The 19,182-nt window shown below is 34.9% G+C and overlaps 5 protein-coding genes across 6 annotated transcripts; 4 read left to right on the plus strand and 1 right to left on the minus strand.

Moving 5' to 3' along the window:
* The first annotated feature begins 1,859 nt into the window (after positions 1–1,859).
* LOC18038572 (S-adenosylmethionine decarboxylase proenzyme) lies at positions 1,860–4,508 on the plus strand. Its single transcript, XM_024181826.1, has 3 exons — positions 1,860–2,034; positions 2,726–2,877; positions 2,968–4,508. The coding sequence occupies exon 3, from the start codon at positions 3,173–3,175 to the stop codon at positions 4,256–4,258; it is 1,086 nt and encodes a 361-aa protein (XP_024037594.1). The 5' UTR covers positions 1,860–2,034; positions 2,726–2,877; positions 2,968–3,172; the 3' UTR covers positions 4,259–4,508.
* A 1,997-nt stretch (positions 4,509–6,505) lies between these two features.
* LOC18038880 (uncharacterized protein DDB_G0283697) lies at positions 6,506–10,447 on the minus strand. Of its 2 annotated transcripts, none has more exons than XM_024182784.1 (8): positions 10,233–10,447; positions 9,337–9,444; positions 9,096–9,239; positions 8,690–8,749; positions 8,395–8,544; positions 7,991–8,088; positions 7,274–7,484; positions 6,506–6,772 (listed from the first exon to the last, which is right to left on the minus strand). In XM_024182784.1, exons 1-8 carry the CDS (start codon positions 10,309–10,311, stop codon positions 6,687–6,689), a joined length of 936 nt encoding a protein of 311 aa, XP_024038552.1. In that variant the 5' UTR covers positions 10,312–10,447; the 3' UTR covers positions 6,506–6,686. The 2 variants fall into 2 exon arrangements, with proteins under 2 accessions (XP_024038552.1, XP_006430872.1); XM_006430809.2 differs by having other exon boundaries at positions 8,395–8,547.
* A 119-nt stretch (positions 10,448–10,566) lies between these two features.
* LOC18039159 (pentatricopeptide repeat-containing protein At5g38730) lies at positions 10,567–12,927 on the plus strand. The gene has a single exon (XM_006430810.2). The coding sequence runs from the start codon at positions 10,650–10,652 to the stop codon at positions 12,426–12,428; it is 1,779 nt and encodes a 592-aa protein (XP_006430873.1). The 5' UTR covers positions 10,567–10,649; the 3' UTR covers positions 12,429–12,927.
* A 544-nt stretch (positions 12,928–13,471) lies between these two features.
* LOC18039160 (stress-induced protein KIN2) lies at positions 13,472–14,150 on the plus strand. The gene is made up of 2 exons (XM_006430811.2): positions 13,472–13,701; positions 13,842–14,150. Exons 1-2 carry the CDS (start codon positions 13,573–13,575, stop codon positions 13,914–13,916), a joined length of 204 nt encoding a protein of 67 aa, XP_006430874.1. The 5' UTR covers positions 13,472–13,572; the 3' UTR covers positions 13,917–14,150.
* A 1,818-nt stretch (positions 14,151–15,968) lies between these two features.
* LOC18039109 (pentatricopeptide repeat-containing protein At3g02490, mitochondrial) lies at positions 15,969–18,252 on the plus strand. Its single transcript, XM_006430812.2, has one exon. The coding sequence runs from the start codon at positions 16,080–16,082 to the stop codon at positions 18,093–18,095; it is 2,016 nt and encodes a 671-aa protein (XP_006430875.1). The 5' UTR covers positions 15,969–16,079; the 3' UTR covers positions 18,096–18,252.
* The last annotated feature ends 930 nt before the right edge of the window (positions 18,253–19,182 follow it).

Below are 19,182 nucleotides of genomic sequence, written 5' to 3' on the forward strand. Positions count from 1 at the left end.
GTTAAAACTCTCTCGCTGCGGGTAATTTTACCTATTGCGGGCGGGTTTAGTATTATAAATTAAAACCCGCACATGGATGCGGATGGATTTGATATTAATCTTATATCCGATGGATACCTGCATGGATATCCACTAAACCCGCAATATTTTTTCCAAATATTTTTAATTTAATTTTAATCTAAAAATATAGAAAGAAAATAATGTCATTATTCAAATTACCAAATAGCCAAAGGCTCAAAATTGTGTATGTGTGTATGTGGCTCATCTCCCATTCTAAAGTCATAACCTAAAGAAAACTAAAGACATTTCCCTTCGAATTAGTATTTGGAAATATTAATCTTAATTATTATTATAGACATTGTGTTGGATGGGTGCTTATGGTGGTGAATGAAATGAATATCTTTTCTTGGAGCTTATTTTAAATGATAATATGAAATGTAATCATTATTTTTATATACTAGTTTGTGTTTTTTAAATAAATTTGTGTAATTTATACTTAAATTTAAGAATTTGTGTTGGATTGATGTGGAAATTTTAATTTTTTTTATTTATATTGTTTAAATATAAAATTGAGTATGTTATATGAAATTTGAGGTTATTATTATAAATTTATATATTAAACATTTGTGATTTTAAATACGAAAATCCGTAAAAAATCTGTCGGATATTATTGCGGGTTTAGTAATTGTTAAAACCTGCTGCGAGTTGCGGGTGGATTTGATAATTTAAATTTTGTGCGAGTTTGAGTGTGGTAATGACAAACCCGGATGGTGTTCATTGCCATCCCTAGTCAGTGGGTCCACTTAGATGCTGTGGGCCCCGCTTACTGACCAAAACAATACAAAAAGATAGGAAAAAACAAGAAACACAGCTAACATAGTGGTGTCGTTATGTGATAGGTCTACTACTCAAATCTGCAGGGGGCATCCTAATCTTATCATCTATTGCCCAAATTACGTGTGCCAGGTTTCCTTCCAAAAATAAGTGAACCTCATACTTGGCAACAAACTATTGGCTGTAATTGCGCCAAAGCGAAGATGCTTGTATTCTTATTATTATTATTATATCGTAATTTTTTTCCTATTTTAAATTAATATTCTTCACGTGCTTTTTGACTGCTAGTCTAAAAGGAAAATATGTTTTCATTTTGATAAGGAAAATATTATTATTGACTTGTATCCCAATCACGCCGACATCCACTTCAATTACCATAAGTGGAATCTTTTTATTTTATTTTCTGCACATTAACCTTGTTAATTAAGCACTTTAATGCCGAATTTGAATAGCAATTATCCATCATTCACATTATTAAAATAAAATACGATCATATTAAAAAATTAATAAAAAAAAGATCTTATCTTCAAAAACTTCTGTTCAAAGAATCATAACGATAATTGTTAAGAATTTATTAATCTTTTAAATGCTTGAAATATAACTAATTTAAGAGCTCCGATATCTTTTTTTCGTTTTAAGTTTATATAGAGTTTGTAATGCAATTTTTTTCCTAAAAAAAGAAAAAAGAGTTTGTAATGCAATTTAAAAAAATAATAATAAAAATAAAAATATTTTTGCGATGATATACCCAAAATACCCCTCATTGAAACCTCTGAAGAGTCGGGCTAAAGAAAGGGCAGCCGCGCAAAATTAAAAACACGCGAATCCCACTCACAGGTCCACAAATTCTTGGAGGGCACATGAGTCATTACGCGGTGCAAAAGCATGCCATACTTAGCGGCTAGCAATCGATGTCTTCGAGGAAATTCAGGTGCGGCGGATAACACATGTGAAGAGAGGGTAATACCGTAATTATATGTAAACGCCGTGGCATTCTCAAAGAGCTAATACTATATAAAGAGCTCTCGCTAGCTCGTTCTTACGAAAACGAAACGGACGGAAGGAAATCGAAATTCGTTTTGTGAAACAGAGTTAAAAATCAACCCTTCTTTAATCCTCAAGGAATTTTATTATTTTCTTGGTCTCTGAATCGAGGGTTTTGCTTCTTGGTTTAGTGGGTTTGTTTTCGTTATATTATCTGTACGTATATCGATTTCCCTTATCGTTTGATCTTTATTTTATCGTATTGTTTATTTAGTTTATCGGTCTATGAATCTCTGTATGTCGTGTTGGTTGGTGTTTGGTTGGGATTTGATGAAGAACTTTTTAACGATGAATCCGATCGCGCTTGATTTTTTGAAGAAATAAAGATGGGATTTTTATCAGATTTTTTGCTACAAAATTCTTTCTTTATCAGATTGGTTTTTTCTTTTCTTGTTTTCTTTCTTTATAGATCCTTACTTGTTTGGTCTGGTATTTTAAGATAAGATTATTTTGATTGTGGTATTGATTCTGGTGAAGATCGTTTCAATACCTTGTATGAAGATAATTGTTTATTGAATATTAAGTTCCTGCTTAAAGAACTTGTCTTTAAGCTTCTGTTAGAGATTTCTTATTCTCCTTTTGGTTAATTACACAAGAAATTGTTATTTTCTTTGATTGGTGCTATTGTTTTCATTGCTTTGCTGTTTGGTTTGTTATTGTACATATGCTTGCATATATGCAAATGCTTTTATGTAGTTTTTTTTTTTTTTTTAAAAAGAAGGAAACTATATTCTTTTTAAGTTCTTTGGTTACATCAAGTTGTTTTGCCTGTGATTGGACATGGGTATCAGATTCAGATCTGTTATTCTGATAAGGGTGCTGATGTCTGGTAGTATTGTTCTTGCAGGAGAAAGGCTGAATGATCTAATGGAGTCAAAAGGTGGTAAGAAGAAGTCTAGCAGTAGTTCCTTATTCTACGAAGCTCCTCTTGGTTACAGCATTGAAGACGTTCGACCTCACGGTGGCATAAAGAAGTTCAGATCAGCTGCTTACTCAAACGTGAGTTTCATTTCGTAATAAAACTTTATTCCTTCTGTATGTTATAACATGAATGCCTTTTGACATTAATTATTTCTTTTGTTTATGCAGTGCGTCCGCAAACCATCCTGAGATCGTCCAATTTGTCCCATACCCCCCCAAAAAAAAGCTCACTACTACTGCAATTTTAATTTTTTTTAGTTTTAGCCGTCTTAATACTGCAATTTACTTGGCCTATTTCTTTTTCGACTTCCCTCGTTCTCTCGTTCTGCCCTCTTTGCTCTTTGCAATTGTCATTTGTTTTCTGTAAGGCAAGATGGCCTTGCCAGTCTCTGCAATTGGATTTGAAGGTTATGAAAAGAGGCTTGAAGTTTCCTTTTTTGAGCCTGGTGTCTTTGCTGATCCTGGAGGTAGGGGCCTCCGCTCTCTGTCAAAACATCAATTGGATGAAATACTGAAACCTGCGGAATGCACAATTGTTTCTTCGTTGTCAAATGAATATCTTGATTCATATGTCCTCTCAGAATCAAGCCTCTTTGTGTACCCTTACAAAGTTATTATCAAAACTTGTGGGACTACCAAGCTGCTTCTTTCAATCCCTGCCATCCTCAAGTTATCTGAGTCCCTCTCGTTGTCTGTTCGATCTGTGAGATACACTCGCGGAAGCTTCATATTTGCTGGGGCTCAGCCATTTCCACACCGTAGCTTCTCTGAGGAAGTAGCTGTCCTTGATGGACACTTTGGCAAGTTTGGTATGGACAGCACAGCTTTTGTCATGGGTAGTCCTGACAACACAAAGAGATGGCATGTTTACTCTGCTTCTGCTGAAGCAGGAAGCCATGTAAACCCAGTTTACACTCTAGAGATGTGCATGACTGGTTTGGACAGAAAGAGGGCATCTGTCTTCTACAAAACTAATGAAAGCTCAGCGGCTATGATGACCGAGGACTCTGGCATCAGAAAGATTCTTCCAAAATCTGAGATTTGTGATTTTGAGTTTGACCCTTGTGGTTACTCCATGAATAGTATTGAAGGGGATGCAGTATCTACTATCCACGTCACACCTGAAGATGGTTTCAGTTATGCAAGTTTTGAGGCTGTGGGTTATGATTTTGAGGTTGTGAAGTTGACTCCCTTGCTTGAGAGGGTGCTTACTTGCTTCAAACCCGCTGAGTTTTCTGTTGCTCTGCATTCTGACATTGTTGGCGATGAACATGGAGACACCTTCATGCTGGACTTGAAGGGATATTCTTGTGGAGAAAAGATATATGAAGAGCTCGGTAATAATGGTTCGCTGATCTACTACAGCTTTTCGAGGACTGATTGCTCCACATCTCCTAGGTCAATCTTGAAATGCTGTTGGAGCGAGGACGAGAAGGACGAGGAAGTTGAAGGGAAATAGTGTCCCGGATATAATATTGTGTTTGTTTTTTTCATTTTAATCCTTCGCTTATATAATAAAATGTGGTGGGGTTATGTAATGGTAGGGCTTGAGCAGCCTTTACCTTTCCGTTTTGCTGCATTTTTCCTGTTATTGTGAACAAGGTCTTATGTTTTTGGATTTCCAGAGATGTAGATGTTAAACCAGTATCTTCTTTTATAATAAGAGTCATATTATTATATCATAAATTTGTCTGTCTTTACCATGTCAATTCAAGAGTTACTATCATCATGAGTTGAGCTTGTTCTAAATTATTTACACCTTGCAATCCTTTTTCATGTGTTTTGGAGTCCACAACTTGTGTGTTTCTGTTATTTTCTCCATAAATGATGTGGTGGCGATGTCAATCCTTTTTCCAGTCTTTTGGTGTCCATAACTTGTGTTTTTCTGTTATTTTCTCCATAAATGACGTGCGGTGGCGATGTCCTTATTTAAGTCTTACATAATAATTGTTTTCTTTGGAGAGGAAATAATGAAAATCTCAAACAGTAACAGTAGAAGTCTAGTGTCGTGTCGTGTTGCGCAATTCAGGTTTACGACGTGGTAATGGCACGCGTACACAACAGCCATTTGGACAGCAGCAGAAGAATATGAAGCTGCCAAACTTGACCACATAAATAAAGGGAAAAACTGAGCAAAAAGACACCACATGTTTTGTGTAGGAAGAAAATTGTGGCCGGTTGCGTTGGATTTTCTAAAGCTGTTATTCTACCTTTACTCGCTCAAAAAAAGACTGGGTGGGTGGGGTGGCCCGTTCAAGACCCATCTAAGAAGAATAAATGCAGCAATTCTGCAAATGCATTAAAAAATTTCTGGATGGTCAATTCATAGTTGCTGCATCTTTACAAGATGAAGGTTCATGAAGCTTGTTTTTTATGTTGTTAAATACCGCTTACTTGTTCTACTTCGCCAATCAATTTAGCTATGCTTTTGTGGACAAATGTTTGGTACCTGCCATCTTGCGAATTATACAATTACAAAGAAAATGCCGTAGGTGGGGGACTACAGCTATGGACAATTATGCTTGTAATAGTCAAGGAACCTGTTACTTGTCCATGCGGCTAAGCAAACGAGTCAGTCTACGTAACAGTTGTTGTATGTTAATGCTGCGTTTACTAAACTGAAATCAGAATGAGCTAAAATCGGAATGGGTTGGAATGTGAATAGGAAATGAGAATCAGAATAAGTTGTTTACTTAAATGGTAGGAATCGAAATCGGAATGAGTTAGTTTGCCATAAATGTGTTTATTTTATCTTAGAATCAGAATCAGAATGAGTTAGATTGTAATAAATTACTAAAAAGTACTTAATGAATTATTGTCATAATTATTATTTTATATTTTAATTATTGTGATTATTTTTCAAAAATTACAATTATTAATAATTCTTGTTAATAATGTATCAATATACTAATTAACTATAATATACTTATTAATTAATTATAATAATATATTAATTAATTATATATTTGGCTTTTTATTTTTTATTTAAAGGAGGGGCATTTTAAGAAAATTTGAATGTCAATGGGGGCAAAATAGAAACTCTAGGGAATGAGAGATTGATTCCCACGCTCCCCCATGGAATCAATCTCTCATTCCCCATTCCCAAATACTGGTGGGTCCCACGATTCCGACTCCGATTCCTGCTCTATTTTTGCGAAATAAACGCCGTCAATCATTCCGATTACAGATTCTGATTCCTCAATCCGATAAAAAAACGAACCATAAAATAATTCCTTTTCCTGCTCTATTTTTGCGAAATAAACGCCGTCAATCATTCCGATTACAGATTCTAATTCCTCAATCCGATAAAAAAACAAACCATAAAATAATTCCTTTTTTTTTTTTTTTTTCTGTAACACGATGGAAATATGTTCCTGGTTTTATGAAAGTCCAACCATGAACAAGTAAGTTCCAATCACATAAGTTCAGGTTGATGACTAGCAAAATGCTTCGTTTCACAATCACCAAACATTACTCGGTGTACGATAGGCATGGAACCTTTTTTTTTTTTTTCTTGAAACGAAAGACAATAGACGTGGAACTCCAGAAAATGGCAATTCACCAGAGTTACGTCGAAGATTGTCATTTGTTATGAGCGAGTTCTATTAACTAGCTCGATGGGGAAATTCATCCATAACGCTATGAACAACCAGGTTTGTGAAACATCACAACTCGTTCTTTCAATAATGAAATAAAAAATCTTCAGTTCCAAAATTCTAATCATTCAAAAATGGTACATTTTCATTAACAAGACTGTTCATTAATACAATAATGAAAAACGGGACTGAAATTTCGAGTGGTTAATCCTGTAATCCCCACATTGTTAATATTGAGGGGGAAAAAACAGCTGCTTCAGCTTCTGGCTCTTGATAATATCTCAGCAGCATTCAATAAGGTTTAAACTTCCTGGCAGCTCTTAATTGCTGTATCCGCTTTCTATCCTGCTCAAATTTGCTTTGGAGCAGCATGATTTCTGCAAGAAAGTAAAGCATTAATGTTTTGTTTGAGGAGCTGATATGATTTGACCAGTGAAACACAGATGTAATCAACCCTGGAGGTAACAGTAGGAAGCAGAAGTTTCAAGTGTGATTAATTATAGGCAAACAATGTTTTCCTGTCTGGCCTCTATTAGCAGGCTATAAAACCTGGAGAAGACCTCAGACCAGTCAACATATGCGTTAATTCCACTTTCAAAAGACTACAGCTAATTTACCAGGCATACTGTTTTATAAGAAACAAGTGTGTTTATGAGAGTGTACATTCATTGACATGTTAATATTTCTTAATATGTTATGTAAATTTTCCAATTCTGCAGAACAGAACAGATCACCTTAACTGGTGATGAACCATAGAATTCCGAATTCTAAGTTATAGTTTTATTTTCTGACCAACATGGTTAGCATTTATGCAAACAATCATCTAAAAGAAAAGAGAAAATAATAATCAATAAACTGTCTATAAGATTTTGTTATACCATTCCTCTTGGCTTCTCTTCTTTGGAAACGGTAGAAATCCAAACCAACGTCTTTTTTCTTCTTTTTGGCCATCTTATCTTCTACAGCAGCCTGAGCAACGGAGCCCACAGCAATTCCACTCTCAGCATCTGTGGTCTTTTTCCTTCCTTTATGATGTACAACAACAGTCCAACCCCCTTCTGCTGCACGAGCTTCTCTTTCTTTTCTTTCCTGTACGTGCCAGAACAGTTTAACGAGAATCTAAGGGCAAACAATAAGGAACTAAAAGAATAAATAAATAAATAAAGATGTTGCATTACCATATAAATTCCGTTCAAGTAAATATACAGACTAAATCTAAGAATACCTGTTTACAAATAAACATAAAAATGCATAATGCTCAATGCTCATTGACCACAAGATATGCATATGAAGACTTCTACAAAATTCCCTCAACAAGACAAGGAAACAAGAAAATAAAATGCTAAAATATGCTAATCTATTTAGCTTCAAATAAACACATGTTACAAATATTCCACTGCTTATTGTACCGATGCGGGTACAGTGATGAAAAGGAGCTTCGAAATAAGTAAGCATCTTCCTCATGTTTATTATCTGAATTTAGTATGTGGAAAACCATTCTCAAGGGCAAAGATGCAAGCACTGAATGAGACAAGTAATATTCCACCTCAATGTCGGTTAACAGTAACTGATAGGGATACAGAAAAGGATATTACCTGTTCAAGTTTTGCTTCATGAGCAGTAATAAACTCATCAATTCTTTGTTGGAACACCTTCAAACCTGGTCTACTTTGATGGTATTCTGTAACCCACTCTGTAGTCAAAAAGTCCTCCATAAGGAACCAAATAAAAAAGAACGAAACCAATCAAATATAGTGATATAACATGCTCAGAGAAAAAGCCAGGGGAAAAAAAAACTGATTTGTCATAAAACTAAATTAAGCAAGTTCCAGCAGCTACTGTTTACTAAAAGAAACTACTGGTTCACAAGTATGTGCAGCATGTTTAAAGACTCCTAAAATTCTGGAGTGTTATCTATAAACATATATGAGCATCAATGAGTTGAACACAAAATCATGGCACTTGAAAACAAAAAATTCACCAGTTCAATGCTTCTTACTTTTCATTCCTTTCGAGCAGTCCTCATCCCCCGAAGAGATCATATAAACATCATCCTCATCAGCGTCTCTTGTATTTTCCTCCAGCTCTTCATCTTTCATCAATGAACCGCGATCCTTCTTTTTCTTTTTCCTAGCTTTCTTAGACTTCCCTACTACAACCAAAAGAATAACTCGATGAAATTCCATAGCATATCTTCATAACTACAAGACAATTCAAAGCCATTTTCAAATTCTAACAAAAACAAACAAAGAGTATCACTGGTTTAATATTATTTCTCTTATTAGTATTCTCACCAGGCCTGCCAGGATTTTCAATCTCCTTTTTGACTTGGCTTGCTCCTGCTACCAAATTTTCTATATAAAAGAAAATCAAAAGTAATATGCATAGGTTAAAATAGCAAAAAAGGAAAAATGCATGACTGATGCCTAGACAACATTCAGAAATTTCACTGCACAATCAAACTAGATGAGACTGACAACCACACTTTCAAGAAAAGGAAGGAATACTCTACCAAATAAATACAAGTAAATAAATCATTTAAGGTAATTGCATTGGAAATAAAAAGATATCCACCAGGGGGAACAAGGTGTTCCCAGGCATGCGCATACAGACACAACAATATATACAGTAGTTGAATATGCTACACACCATAAAGTAATAAAAAACCCCAAAGTAAATGGGGCCCATTTTATCACATACCATTAGAATTGTCAGCATCATCTCCATCCTCAGCACCATGCTCCCCAACCTCATCGATGGGAGTAGCATTACTTTTCTCCTCTCTTCTTAATTTCTTCTTTGATTTGTTTCTCTTCTTCTCTTTAGCTGCTTTATTAGAATTATCTATGGAACCAACAGAAACAGGACCCGATTAAGAGAATATTTATTACATATCTAAAGTCATTTTGAAGCAAATTACAAGTTGTCTAAACCATTTTACCTTGGACATCGCTAACATCAAAACTGTTTCCTTTCTCCCTCTTTATCTTTTTCTTCCCAGAAGGTTTATTCTGTTCATTGTCTTCTTTTACTGTAATCAAATTTTCATCTGAAAACGACCAAAAATAAATAAATAAAGAAAATAAGAAAAGAAAAAGGAAAAAGCACTGTCATTTGGCAATAAACCAACATATATGGCTCTTATTGCAAATTATCATAGTGCATACTTGTATGACTCTGGTCCATTTGAGTACATTCCTTCATGAGTAAAAATGAAAAATGAAGATATTTATAAAAATAAATAAATAAATAAAAATTAATGGCATCTAGCTAATATTAACATAAATCATTGGTGCTATTCAACGATTAGTGAATCCCTTAGTGAATGTGACAAGATTTTTTGGTGTTATTCAACCATTAGTGAATTTACTGCATAAACAAATTCTTCATCAAAAGACACTGGCCGTGATCACTAACATTCAACATATTCAATGACCATACATATCAAATCAATTTCACAACTAGGACATTCTCATCATTGGTCGCTATAATTTTGCCCAATCAAATTGTTCTAATTCCTTTCATTCCAGCTACTTGCTTTGACTTGTGAGGTCTATACTAAGCTTTTCAGCCCCATATCCAAATGCACCAAAGGAACTTTTTTTTTCCTTTTCTCAAAAAGAAAAAATAGCAAGCTGGATAATGTAGATACCATGAATGCTAGCAAGCTAAAACCCAAAAAAGAACAGATTTTTATATTCAAAAAGTCGAAACAAAACAAACCCAGATAGCTTTCAATCAGCTTCAAAAAAAGAAAAAAAAATCAACACTTTCGAGAGTTATAATCAAAAGAAAACAAAGAACTTAATAAAGAAAAATCTAAGCAAAAGAACATACCGGTTTCAGAAAGCTGAGAGTTTTTTCTCTTCTTGAAATTAGGCTTTTTCTTCCTCTGCTTCTTCTCGGCGCTTCCCATCTCTGTTTCTCTCTAGTTTCAGGTTTCGGGTTTCCGTTAACAGTTGCTGTGAAGACAGCGCTGGAGGAAGGAGCGTCCGTGGTTACTGCTTAGGGCGCCAGGCTTTTTATTTCGATGGGTGTAACTTGGGTCCGCGTTTTCGTTTGAACCCGGTTCAAGTTTCTATTTCCCCAAAATTTTATTTTTAAACTTGGGTTAATAACATTAGGCCCCTTATTTTTAATAAAACAAAAAAATGATATAGTATGAAAATGGTTTTCAGATGGGTTCCCGACGGAGTAACGTTAGAAGTCCTCTCCTTCATCTCCACTGTAGTGAATGAATTTGTTTGTCTTTAAATGGCAGCTAGCTTAGTTGCGTTAAACAGTGACACCAAATTCATTAAAACCATTAGTGCAATTGTGCTAAAGGGTCACTGGGCCAAGCTCTTGAATCCCAACATAGCTTCAAGTCTCACCTCAACTGCTATTCACAAAGTGCTTCTAAATCTCTATAATTGCTGTCACATTCCTTCTCTTTCATGTGCATTCTTCAAATGGGCTGAATCTGCGGTGCCCAATTATAAGCATTCTTTGCAATCTCATTGGACAATGATTCACATTCTAACTAAAAACAAACACTTCAAGTCTGCACAGAACATGCTCGAGAAAATTGCTCTGAGAGACTTTTTATCAACTCCTTCAGTTTTGAATGCGTTAGTGAAAATTCATGATGATCCAGATGGGAATTCTCATGTTTTGAGCTGGCTGGTGATTTTTTATGCAAATTTGAAAATGACCCAAGATGCGTTACAGGTGTTTGATCAAATGCGGGTTCATAATTTAATGCCTCATTTGCATGCCTGTACTGTGCTGCTGAATTCATTGGCGAAAGATAGATTGACTGATATGGTGTGGAAAGTGTATAAGAAGATGGTTAAGCTTGGGGTTGTTGCGAATATTCACTTGTACAATGTGTTGATTCATGCTTGTTGCAAGTCTAGTGATGTTGATAAAGTGGAGAAGTTGCTGTGTGAAATGGAGTTCAAGGATGTGAGAGCTGATCTTTTCACGTACAATACATTGATTGCTTTGTATTGTAAAAAAGGAATGCATTATGAGGCATTGGCTGTTCAAGACAGGATGGAAAGAGAAGGGATCAGTCCTGATATTGTTACGTATAATTCTCTTATTCATGGGTTTTGTAGAGAGGGAAGAATGAGAGAGGCTAGGAGACTTTTCAGGGATATTAAAGGAGCCACTCCGAATCATGTGACTTATACTACTTTGATTGATGGGTATTGTAGAGCGAATGATCTTGAAGAAGCATTGAGGTTGAGAGAGGTAATGGCTGCTAAAGGGCTGTATCCGGGGGTTGTTACTTATAATTCGATTCTGAGGAAGTTGTGCGAACAAGGCAGGATAAGGGATGCAAATAGGCTCTTGAATGAGATGAACGAGAAGAAAATTGCACCAGATAATGTCACGTGTAACACTCTGATTAATGCTTATTGCAAGATAGGGGACACAGCATCTGCAATGAAAGTGAAAAACAGGATGCTTGAGGCTGGATTGATGCTTGACCAATTTACGTATAAGGCATTGATCCATGGATTCTGCAAGGCAAAGGAGATGGACATTGCTAAAGAGCTCTTATTTGGCATGCTTGATGCTGGGTTTTCTCCAAGTTATTGCTCATATTCGTGGCTTGTTGATGGTTATTGCAACAAAAACAATGAGGAGGCATTATTAAAACTTCTGGATGAATTTGTAAGTAGAGGCCTTTGTGTCGATGTTTCAGTGTACAGGGCACTAATTAGGAGGTTTTGTAAAAAAGAAAAGGTTGATTATGCTCAAAGATTGTTCAATCTTATGCAAGGGAATGGTATATCAGGAGATAGTGTTATTTACACTAGTTTAGCTTATGCTTACTGGAGAGCAGGAGAACCCAAGGCTTGTTCAGATATCTTAGATGATATGTATAGGAGAAGGTTGATGATAACTCTAAAAATCTATAGATCTTTTAGTGCTTCCTATGCCAAAGACAATGAGATCTTAGATCTCTTTTGGAGTCATGTAGTTGACAGAGGCCTAATGTCGAAACATATTTTTAAGGAAATGCAGCTGAGGAATTCATAGTCACAAGGGAAACTAGGAGATGCTTAAAGTCGCAGGCTGAAGTTTTGAATTCAATCAAAAGGCAGAAAGCTTTCATTTCAGTGGATCACAACATGGATGGATTTGAACCCACACATGGTGGAAAGCTTCAATTGAGCTCAATTCATTGATCTTGGCATATATTTGTTGATGTCAAACTTATTGACACTGTACATTTGTCTGTGGTCAATTGGAGCTTAGCGGAGGAGAAGGTTTCTGGCAATCGACCTTGTGGAAGATGTCATTATTACAATGACTTGCATAGGGATTGAGTTTTCTACTAGATTAAATGATGGATTTATCTTGGGTGACAAATTCATTTGGTCTAGATTGAGCCTCCAAGATGTGATTTTATGATGATCCTTACACTTGTCATTTGAAAGATAGAACTTTGGGGAGGCAAATTTCATATCTACATATTTATTATTTTGTAATGTATTATTGTTTCATGTGAAAATAACAAAAGTTTATTTAGGGATGGCCTCGGGTTTATTATTAATTGCATAAGCTAATCCATCTCGCTGTATGTCTTTTCATCACTTCCTCACAAATTAGACTAGTATACACAACAATATGACAATATTGTTCTTGTCATATTGTTCCATAAAATTTGGTACTTGGTAGCTGCATTGAGCTTATTCCAAAGAGAAACTGATTCACCCAATTCCTATTTAAGATTCATGGATCGGTAGCCAATACAATGAATTAAAAAAAAAATGTATCAAACATTCATATTATTATAAATACAAAATATTTTATTTTTCCTTCTACTGCTGAATTTATTCAGAGAAGTTGGAACTGGTCAAACTCAGTGCCCTTTTGTATGACTCAGCAAACTTTGAATTGAATAACTCAAACGTCTCCCGAGTCAAAAGGCCTAATTCCACTCACCCAAGGCCAGAGTTACACGTGTTAGTCTCACCAAACCGAATGCTCACACGTGTCAAACAGATTTCCAAATAAACAGGCAAACAGCACACATGTCAAGCAAAGCACTAGCCTTTAGAAACTATAAATTGTGCCAACTTTGAGATACCCCATCACTGAACTTTCAAGTTTCTCACTCCATTCTCTGAATACATCATACGTTTGTGTTTTATAACCCCACCAGAAACCAAAATAAAAAATGGCAGACAATTCTCAGAAGATGAGCTACCAGGCTGGTGAGGCCAAGGGCCAAGCTCAGGAAAAGGCCAATACCATGATGGACAAAGCCGGCAATGCTGCTCAATCTGCTAAAGACTCAATGAATCAGGTTCAAATATTACTTTCAAATCATGCAATAATGTTATTTCATACATATACACCTCCAGAGTCACTCTCTGATGCAAACATTTAAAGATTGTTTAGAATTGATGTAAATCTTTTTCATTTTTGTTGTGTGCGCGTACGTAGGCTGGTGAGCAGGTGAAAGCAAAGGCACAGGGAGCCGCTGATTCCGTGAAGAATGCAACTGGGATGAACAAATAAAGCTGATTATTGGACCCCAACACAGGAGCTGCATGAATGGATTTCAGGGTGTTTTCCTTTTTTTTTTTTTTTTGTGTTTCTGTGTTCTTCTTCAAAGAAGAGGGCTCTTCTTGTGTAGCTCTCTCGCGTTAAATTTCCCCATAAGTGTTTTTGAATTTAGCCAACCTGAGTTGCTTTTAGAGAGAATGTACTTCCTTTTGGTACTTCCTTAATGCAATTCCTATTTTAATTTAATTTACTGTTATGTTATCGTTTTTTTAAATTTCTGGTTTTGTTGATTCGATCACTATCAATTTCCGAAATCCTTCAATGGATCAATCTAATAAAACAGAAAAGCACGAGAAATAAAAAGTGACTCCTGATTAGGGGATAAAATCAATCAAATCATCAAGGTGTTATCGACTATAAAAGATAAAACAGATAGATCTTGATGATATATAATATATAAAATAACCTTCATTTTACAGAACAATTTCAATATTTAATCACATGATTATTCAATGTAGTTTAAAGCGTGTTGTGAAAGGGTAAAATCTGTTTCCTCACCATCTGGATTACTTTTTGATTTTGCGAATTCATAGGGAAGTTAACGTACAAGAGAATTGAGATATGGATCAAATAACAGGATCGATGAAGTCCAATGGCAGATCTAGAAAAATAATTTATCAGGGTTAAATTAGATAATAATAAAATCTAAAAAACTAAAATTTTGAATATATAAAATATTTGCTAATACATTTATAATTAGTCTCTACACATTTTTATATTTTAAAAATGTTAAGCAATAGACTCATAATTAATATTATTAAATTTATTGTTTCCTATATAAACAACCAAACTATCACTTATCCCATCCGATTCCAAAGATAATTCTTCATGAGTTTTATTACTGAAAACGTTCGTTCTACTATTATTATATAAACTAGAAGAATTAACCATATTTTTTAAAATAGAAAATATTTTGGGTGGTGGGCTATCATCATTTTTAATTAAAATACAGGTTTTTATATTTCTTAAAAGTCAAAGTTTAAATTTTACGGGTGTTTATATTTTATAGTGGCTATTTTAATAAATTTAATGGGGGTTAATTAAAAAAATTAAAATATTTTTCTCTTTTAATTTTTTAATTTGACATATAAATAACTTTGATATTAAAAATGAATTATATGATTGTTGACTCACTGAGCTCTAAAGATGAAGCTTATGCTCTATTCTACTGAACTGATATATGACATATTTTTTTTTCATTCTCTTAAATTACTATTCACTGCTGTTATCATCCTCCACCATCAAAGTCGACTCTTTCTTCACTCTTTTATATCATCCTCTATAATCTTACTCTCTACCACCATGTTCCCTCATTTTATTTTCTGTAATAAAGAATTCCCATAGATTAACTGTCTAAATTTTGTACATGTTAAAATCTTCTAAAATGCTTGAAAAAATTAGCTTTTTATAATCCATAAATGTAAAAATCTCCTAATCCATTGAATAAAGCCACTATATATGTGTAGAAAATTACATTGAAGGATAAAAGAAAATCTAAAATCCCAAAAAATAAAATGAAATTATTTCTGCCAAAGAGAGACCAAGTGATAATTATGGAGCTTCTTGCTCAAAAGGGAGAATCATGTTTGTGTGTGTGTTCTTAGTATTATTTTAATTTATTAATATTTAATAATAATAATAATAATAATAATTTCATTTGTGTCAAAAATTCATATAACTCTTTCTGTTATGACAATATACACATTTTCAAGTATTGGAAAGAAAACCTTCTCCATTAATATACATAAAAAATGTGAATTCAATAGTTCATTCTAGAAAAAAAAAGTGGTTTATCATTTGATTAATAGGTGGTTCTTCTTATATTTATATATGTATAATTTATCTTTGATTACATTAACAAAGCTCTATCAAATACATAATTGAATTTGTTGCTCAACAATATTAAAATATTTTCAAGAAAAAGAAAAGATAAAAAAAAAATTGTGACCGGTTCAAGTCGGGGTTCGGATGGAACCGGTTCATTGATCTTTCGATCAAGTACATCGCGTAACACACAACACGTCTCTAAAACCCTAAAACACAGACACTCGTATGCTTCCCTTCTGAATCTGCAGCTATCATTTCACCAGCATATCAATCGAATCTTAAGAGAGAATGAGACATCAATGGCGTTTTCTCCTATTCCGAAACTACCCTCGATCGTCTCTTCAATTCACTGGTTCTTCTTATTATTTTCAGGTACCCTTTAATCCAAACCTCACACTCCATGAATCTCTTCACACACTGTCTTCACTTCTTCCGACGAGCTCTCACACTTTTTATAGCAGATTTTCTCGACTACCCATTTGTCATTCTCGTTTGATAAACCTTATAGACCCTAAAAATCCAAACTTTAGGAACCCCATGATTTGTAGCTATTCGTCTGAGCCAGCTATCGAGCAGAAAGAATCTGATTTTACTGTTGTCAGCGATATTTTCTATAAGTTCAGTGATGTTAATGATATTAGCAAACAATTGGAATTGAGTGGTGTTGTTTTCACCCATGAAATGGTGTTGAAAGTGTTGAAGAATCTTGAATCGAGCCCGGACGAGGCAAGGAGGTTCTTTAATTGGGTTTTGGAGAAGGAGAGTGAGAGACTGAGCTCGAAAACTTATAATTTGATGTTGAGGATTGTGGGTGTTCATGGGCTTGTTCAGGAGTTTTGGGGCTTGGTTGATGTTATGAAGAAAAAAGGATACGGGGTAGCAAGTCATGTGCGCAATAAGATGACTGAGAAGTTTGAGAAGGAGGGGTTAGAGAGCGATTTAGAGAAATTAAAAGGGATTTTTGCCACTGGTTCAATTGATAATTCTATAGAAAAGGTTGCTTCTAGGATTTGCAAGGTTGTTAGAAGTGATATCTGGGGTGATGATGTTGAGAGGCAGTTGAGGGACTTGAATGTTACATTTTCAAATGATTTGGTTAAATTTGTAGTGGACAAACTTGGAGATGAGCCAAAGAAAGCATTGATATTTTTCAGATGGGCTGAAGAGAGTGGTTTTGTTAAGCATGATGAGAGTAGTTATAATGCCATGGCTAGTGTTTTGGGGAGGGAGGACTGCATTGATAGGTTTTGGAAGATTCTTGATGAGATGAGGAGTAAAGGATATGAAATGGAGATGGAGACTTGTGTCAAGGTTTTAGGGAGGTTTTCTGAGAGGAATATGGTTAAGGAAGCTGTGGACTTGTATGAATTTGCAATGGCTTGTAAAAATAAGCCCTCTGTGAATTGTTGCACATTTTTTTTACGCAAAATAGTGGTCAGTAAGCAGCTAGATATGAGACTTTTTTCAAAGGTTGTGAGGGTCTTCAGAGAAAATGGCAATGTGTTGACCGATGCTATGCTCAATTCAGTTTTAAAGGCTTTGATTAGTGTTGGTAGGATGGGAGAATGCAATAAGATTTTGAAAGCTATGGAAGAAGGTGGGTTTATAGCTAGTAGTAACATGAAGAGCAAAATTGCATTCAGGCTTAGTAGTGCTGGTAAAAAAGATGAAGCAAATGAGTTTATGGATCATATGGAAGCATCAGGTAGTGATGTAGGTGACAAGATGTGGGTTTCTTTAATTAAAGGACATTGTGTGGCTGGGGATCTTGACAAGGCTGCTGATTGTTTCCAAAAGATGGTTGAAAAAGAGGGCACCTCTCATGCTGGTTTTGCGATTGATTTGTTGGTAAACACTTATTGCAGTAAGAACAGAGCAATAGATGCTTGCAAGTTTGTCCATAACTGTGTGTGTGAATATGATTTGAAACCTTGGCATACTACATATAAAGAATTGATAAAGAATTTATTAGTTCAGCGTGGGTTTAAAGATGCATTAAGTCTTCTGTGTTTGATGAAGGATCATGGCTTCCCACCTTTTGTGGATCCATTCATCAAGTATGTATCAAAGTCTGGAACCAGTGATGATGCTATCGCTTTCCTCAAGGGTATGACTTCGAAGAGGTTTCCATCCATGTCTGTGGTTCTTTGTTTATTTGAAGCCTTTTTCCAGGCAAGAAGGCATAGCGAAGCACAAGATCTCCTGTCCAAATGCCCACGTTACATCCGCAATCATGCCGATGTTTTAAATCTGCTCTATTCCAAGAAATCTGGCGGAGATTCTGCACCTGCTGTGACTGCTTAGGTTTCATTGTAGTGTATTTTATTCCCTATTTTGTGAGGTTGGTGTTTTTGGGTATGAAAATTTTGATGCTTCTAATTCTAAACTCATAACCTGCTTGCACATGATAATTTTCGCTGAGTGGCAAATAAAACCTATAAGGTATTCAATTTTTACATCATTCTCTTTTATTAGATACATCTTTTTCCCCTTACAATTTCTTACGTGCATATAGCACTGAAGTCCTCAAATGATTTGTGAACGACTAAACTGAATGTAGAATCCAATAAATGCAGATTTTGTTCAATAGTTTATCAGAACTAACAGTTTTTAAGTTCATCTGTAATCATATATTTTGAATTTATCATTGTAACCATCAGATTTCCTGAAGTTCCAATTAGTAGGAACCATCTTTGAAATAGTTATTAGAGTGCTCTAGCAAGGTTAACAACCTGCTTTTGTGATTATTGTCTTTAGCAGCCTCGTTGTTGATATCAATGTCTATCTCATTCTCGTAGTAACAAATTTGAGACAAGTCAAATGATTGTGTTTCGCACTTTGAACAAGTTAATTCAGTTTCCTTACTTCATATTTGAGATAATAATGGTTAAATCCATGTCAGTTGTAGGTTTGTAATTTCAGATCATGTTGATTTTTGGTCTGTCGCTTAATTTTTCCAAATCCCGATCCGTTAGTGTTTCATTCATACAAAAGATTATTGTGCTTGTCTGCTTAACAACCCAGAAATGATTTTGATTAATTCTGGTGGATCGGGGTAATAGTTGTCTAATTGTCTCCGGGATGTGCTGTACAAAATTTTCTCCGGGATGTGCTGTACAAAATATTCATCTGGTGACAATATACTTGCTTATTATTTAACGAAAAGGCCCATTAAACAAGCACGCTAGGCTGAATGGATGTTAAAGCATTTTGTCTGATTGTCAGTCTTCAAGATCCGAAGCTGGATTTTGGATGATTTGCTGGTATCTTTGTTAATTTGAAAATCGGGACTAAAATAGAAGCATTTTAGATAATTCTGAAGGGTTGCTGTTACATTATCATCCTTCTTAAGAAAGATCTCCCTGTTTATGATATTTAAATATTACTCCAT

The sequence above is a fragment of the Citrus clementina genome, unplaced genomic scaffold, assembly GCF_000493195.1.
Source record: "Citrus clementina cultivar Clemenules unplaced genomic scaffold, Citrus_clementina_v1.0 scaffold_6, whole genome shotgun sequence".
NCBI lineage: Eukaryota > Viridiplantae > Streptophyta > Magnoliopsida > Sapindales > Rutaceae > Citrus > Citrus x clementina.

Excerpts from the sequence above, each read along its gene's own strand:
- LOC18038880 (XM_006430809.2), bottom strand. The coding sequence starts at position 10,311 with ATGGGAAGCGCCGAGAAGAAGCAGAGGAAGAAAAAGCCTAATTTCAAG. Across the intron at positions 8,750-9,095 it reads TGATGCTGACAATTCTAATG|AAAATTTGGTAGCAGGAGCA; the intron begins GTATGTGATAAA and ends TCTTTTATATAG. Across the intron at positions 7,485-7,990 it reads ATGAAGCAAAACTTGAACAG|GAAAGAAAAGAAAGAGAAGC; the intron begins GTAATATCCTTT and ends TGGCACGTACAG.
- LOC18039159 (XM_006430810.2), top strand. The coding sequence starts at position 10,650 with ATGGCAGCTAGCTTAGTTGCGTTAAACAGTGACACCAAATTCATTAAA.
- LOC18038572 (XM_024181826.1), top strand. The coding sequence starts at position 3,173 with ATGGCCTTGCCAGTCTCTGCAATTGGATTTGAAGGTTATGAAAAGAGG.
- LOC18039109 (XM_006430812.2), top strand. The coding sequence starts at position 16,080 with ATGAGACATCAATGGCGTTTTCTCCTATTCCGAAACTACCCTCGATCG.
- LOC18039160 (XM_006430811.2), top strand. The coding sequence starts at position 13,573 with ATGGCAGACAATTCTCAGAAGATGAGCTACCAGGCTGGTGAGGCCAAG. Across the intron at positions 13,702-13,841 it reads CTAAAGACTCAATGAATCAG|GCTGGTGAGCAGGTGAAAGC; the intron begins GTTCAAATATTA and ends GCGCGTACGTAG.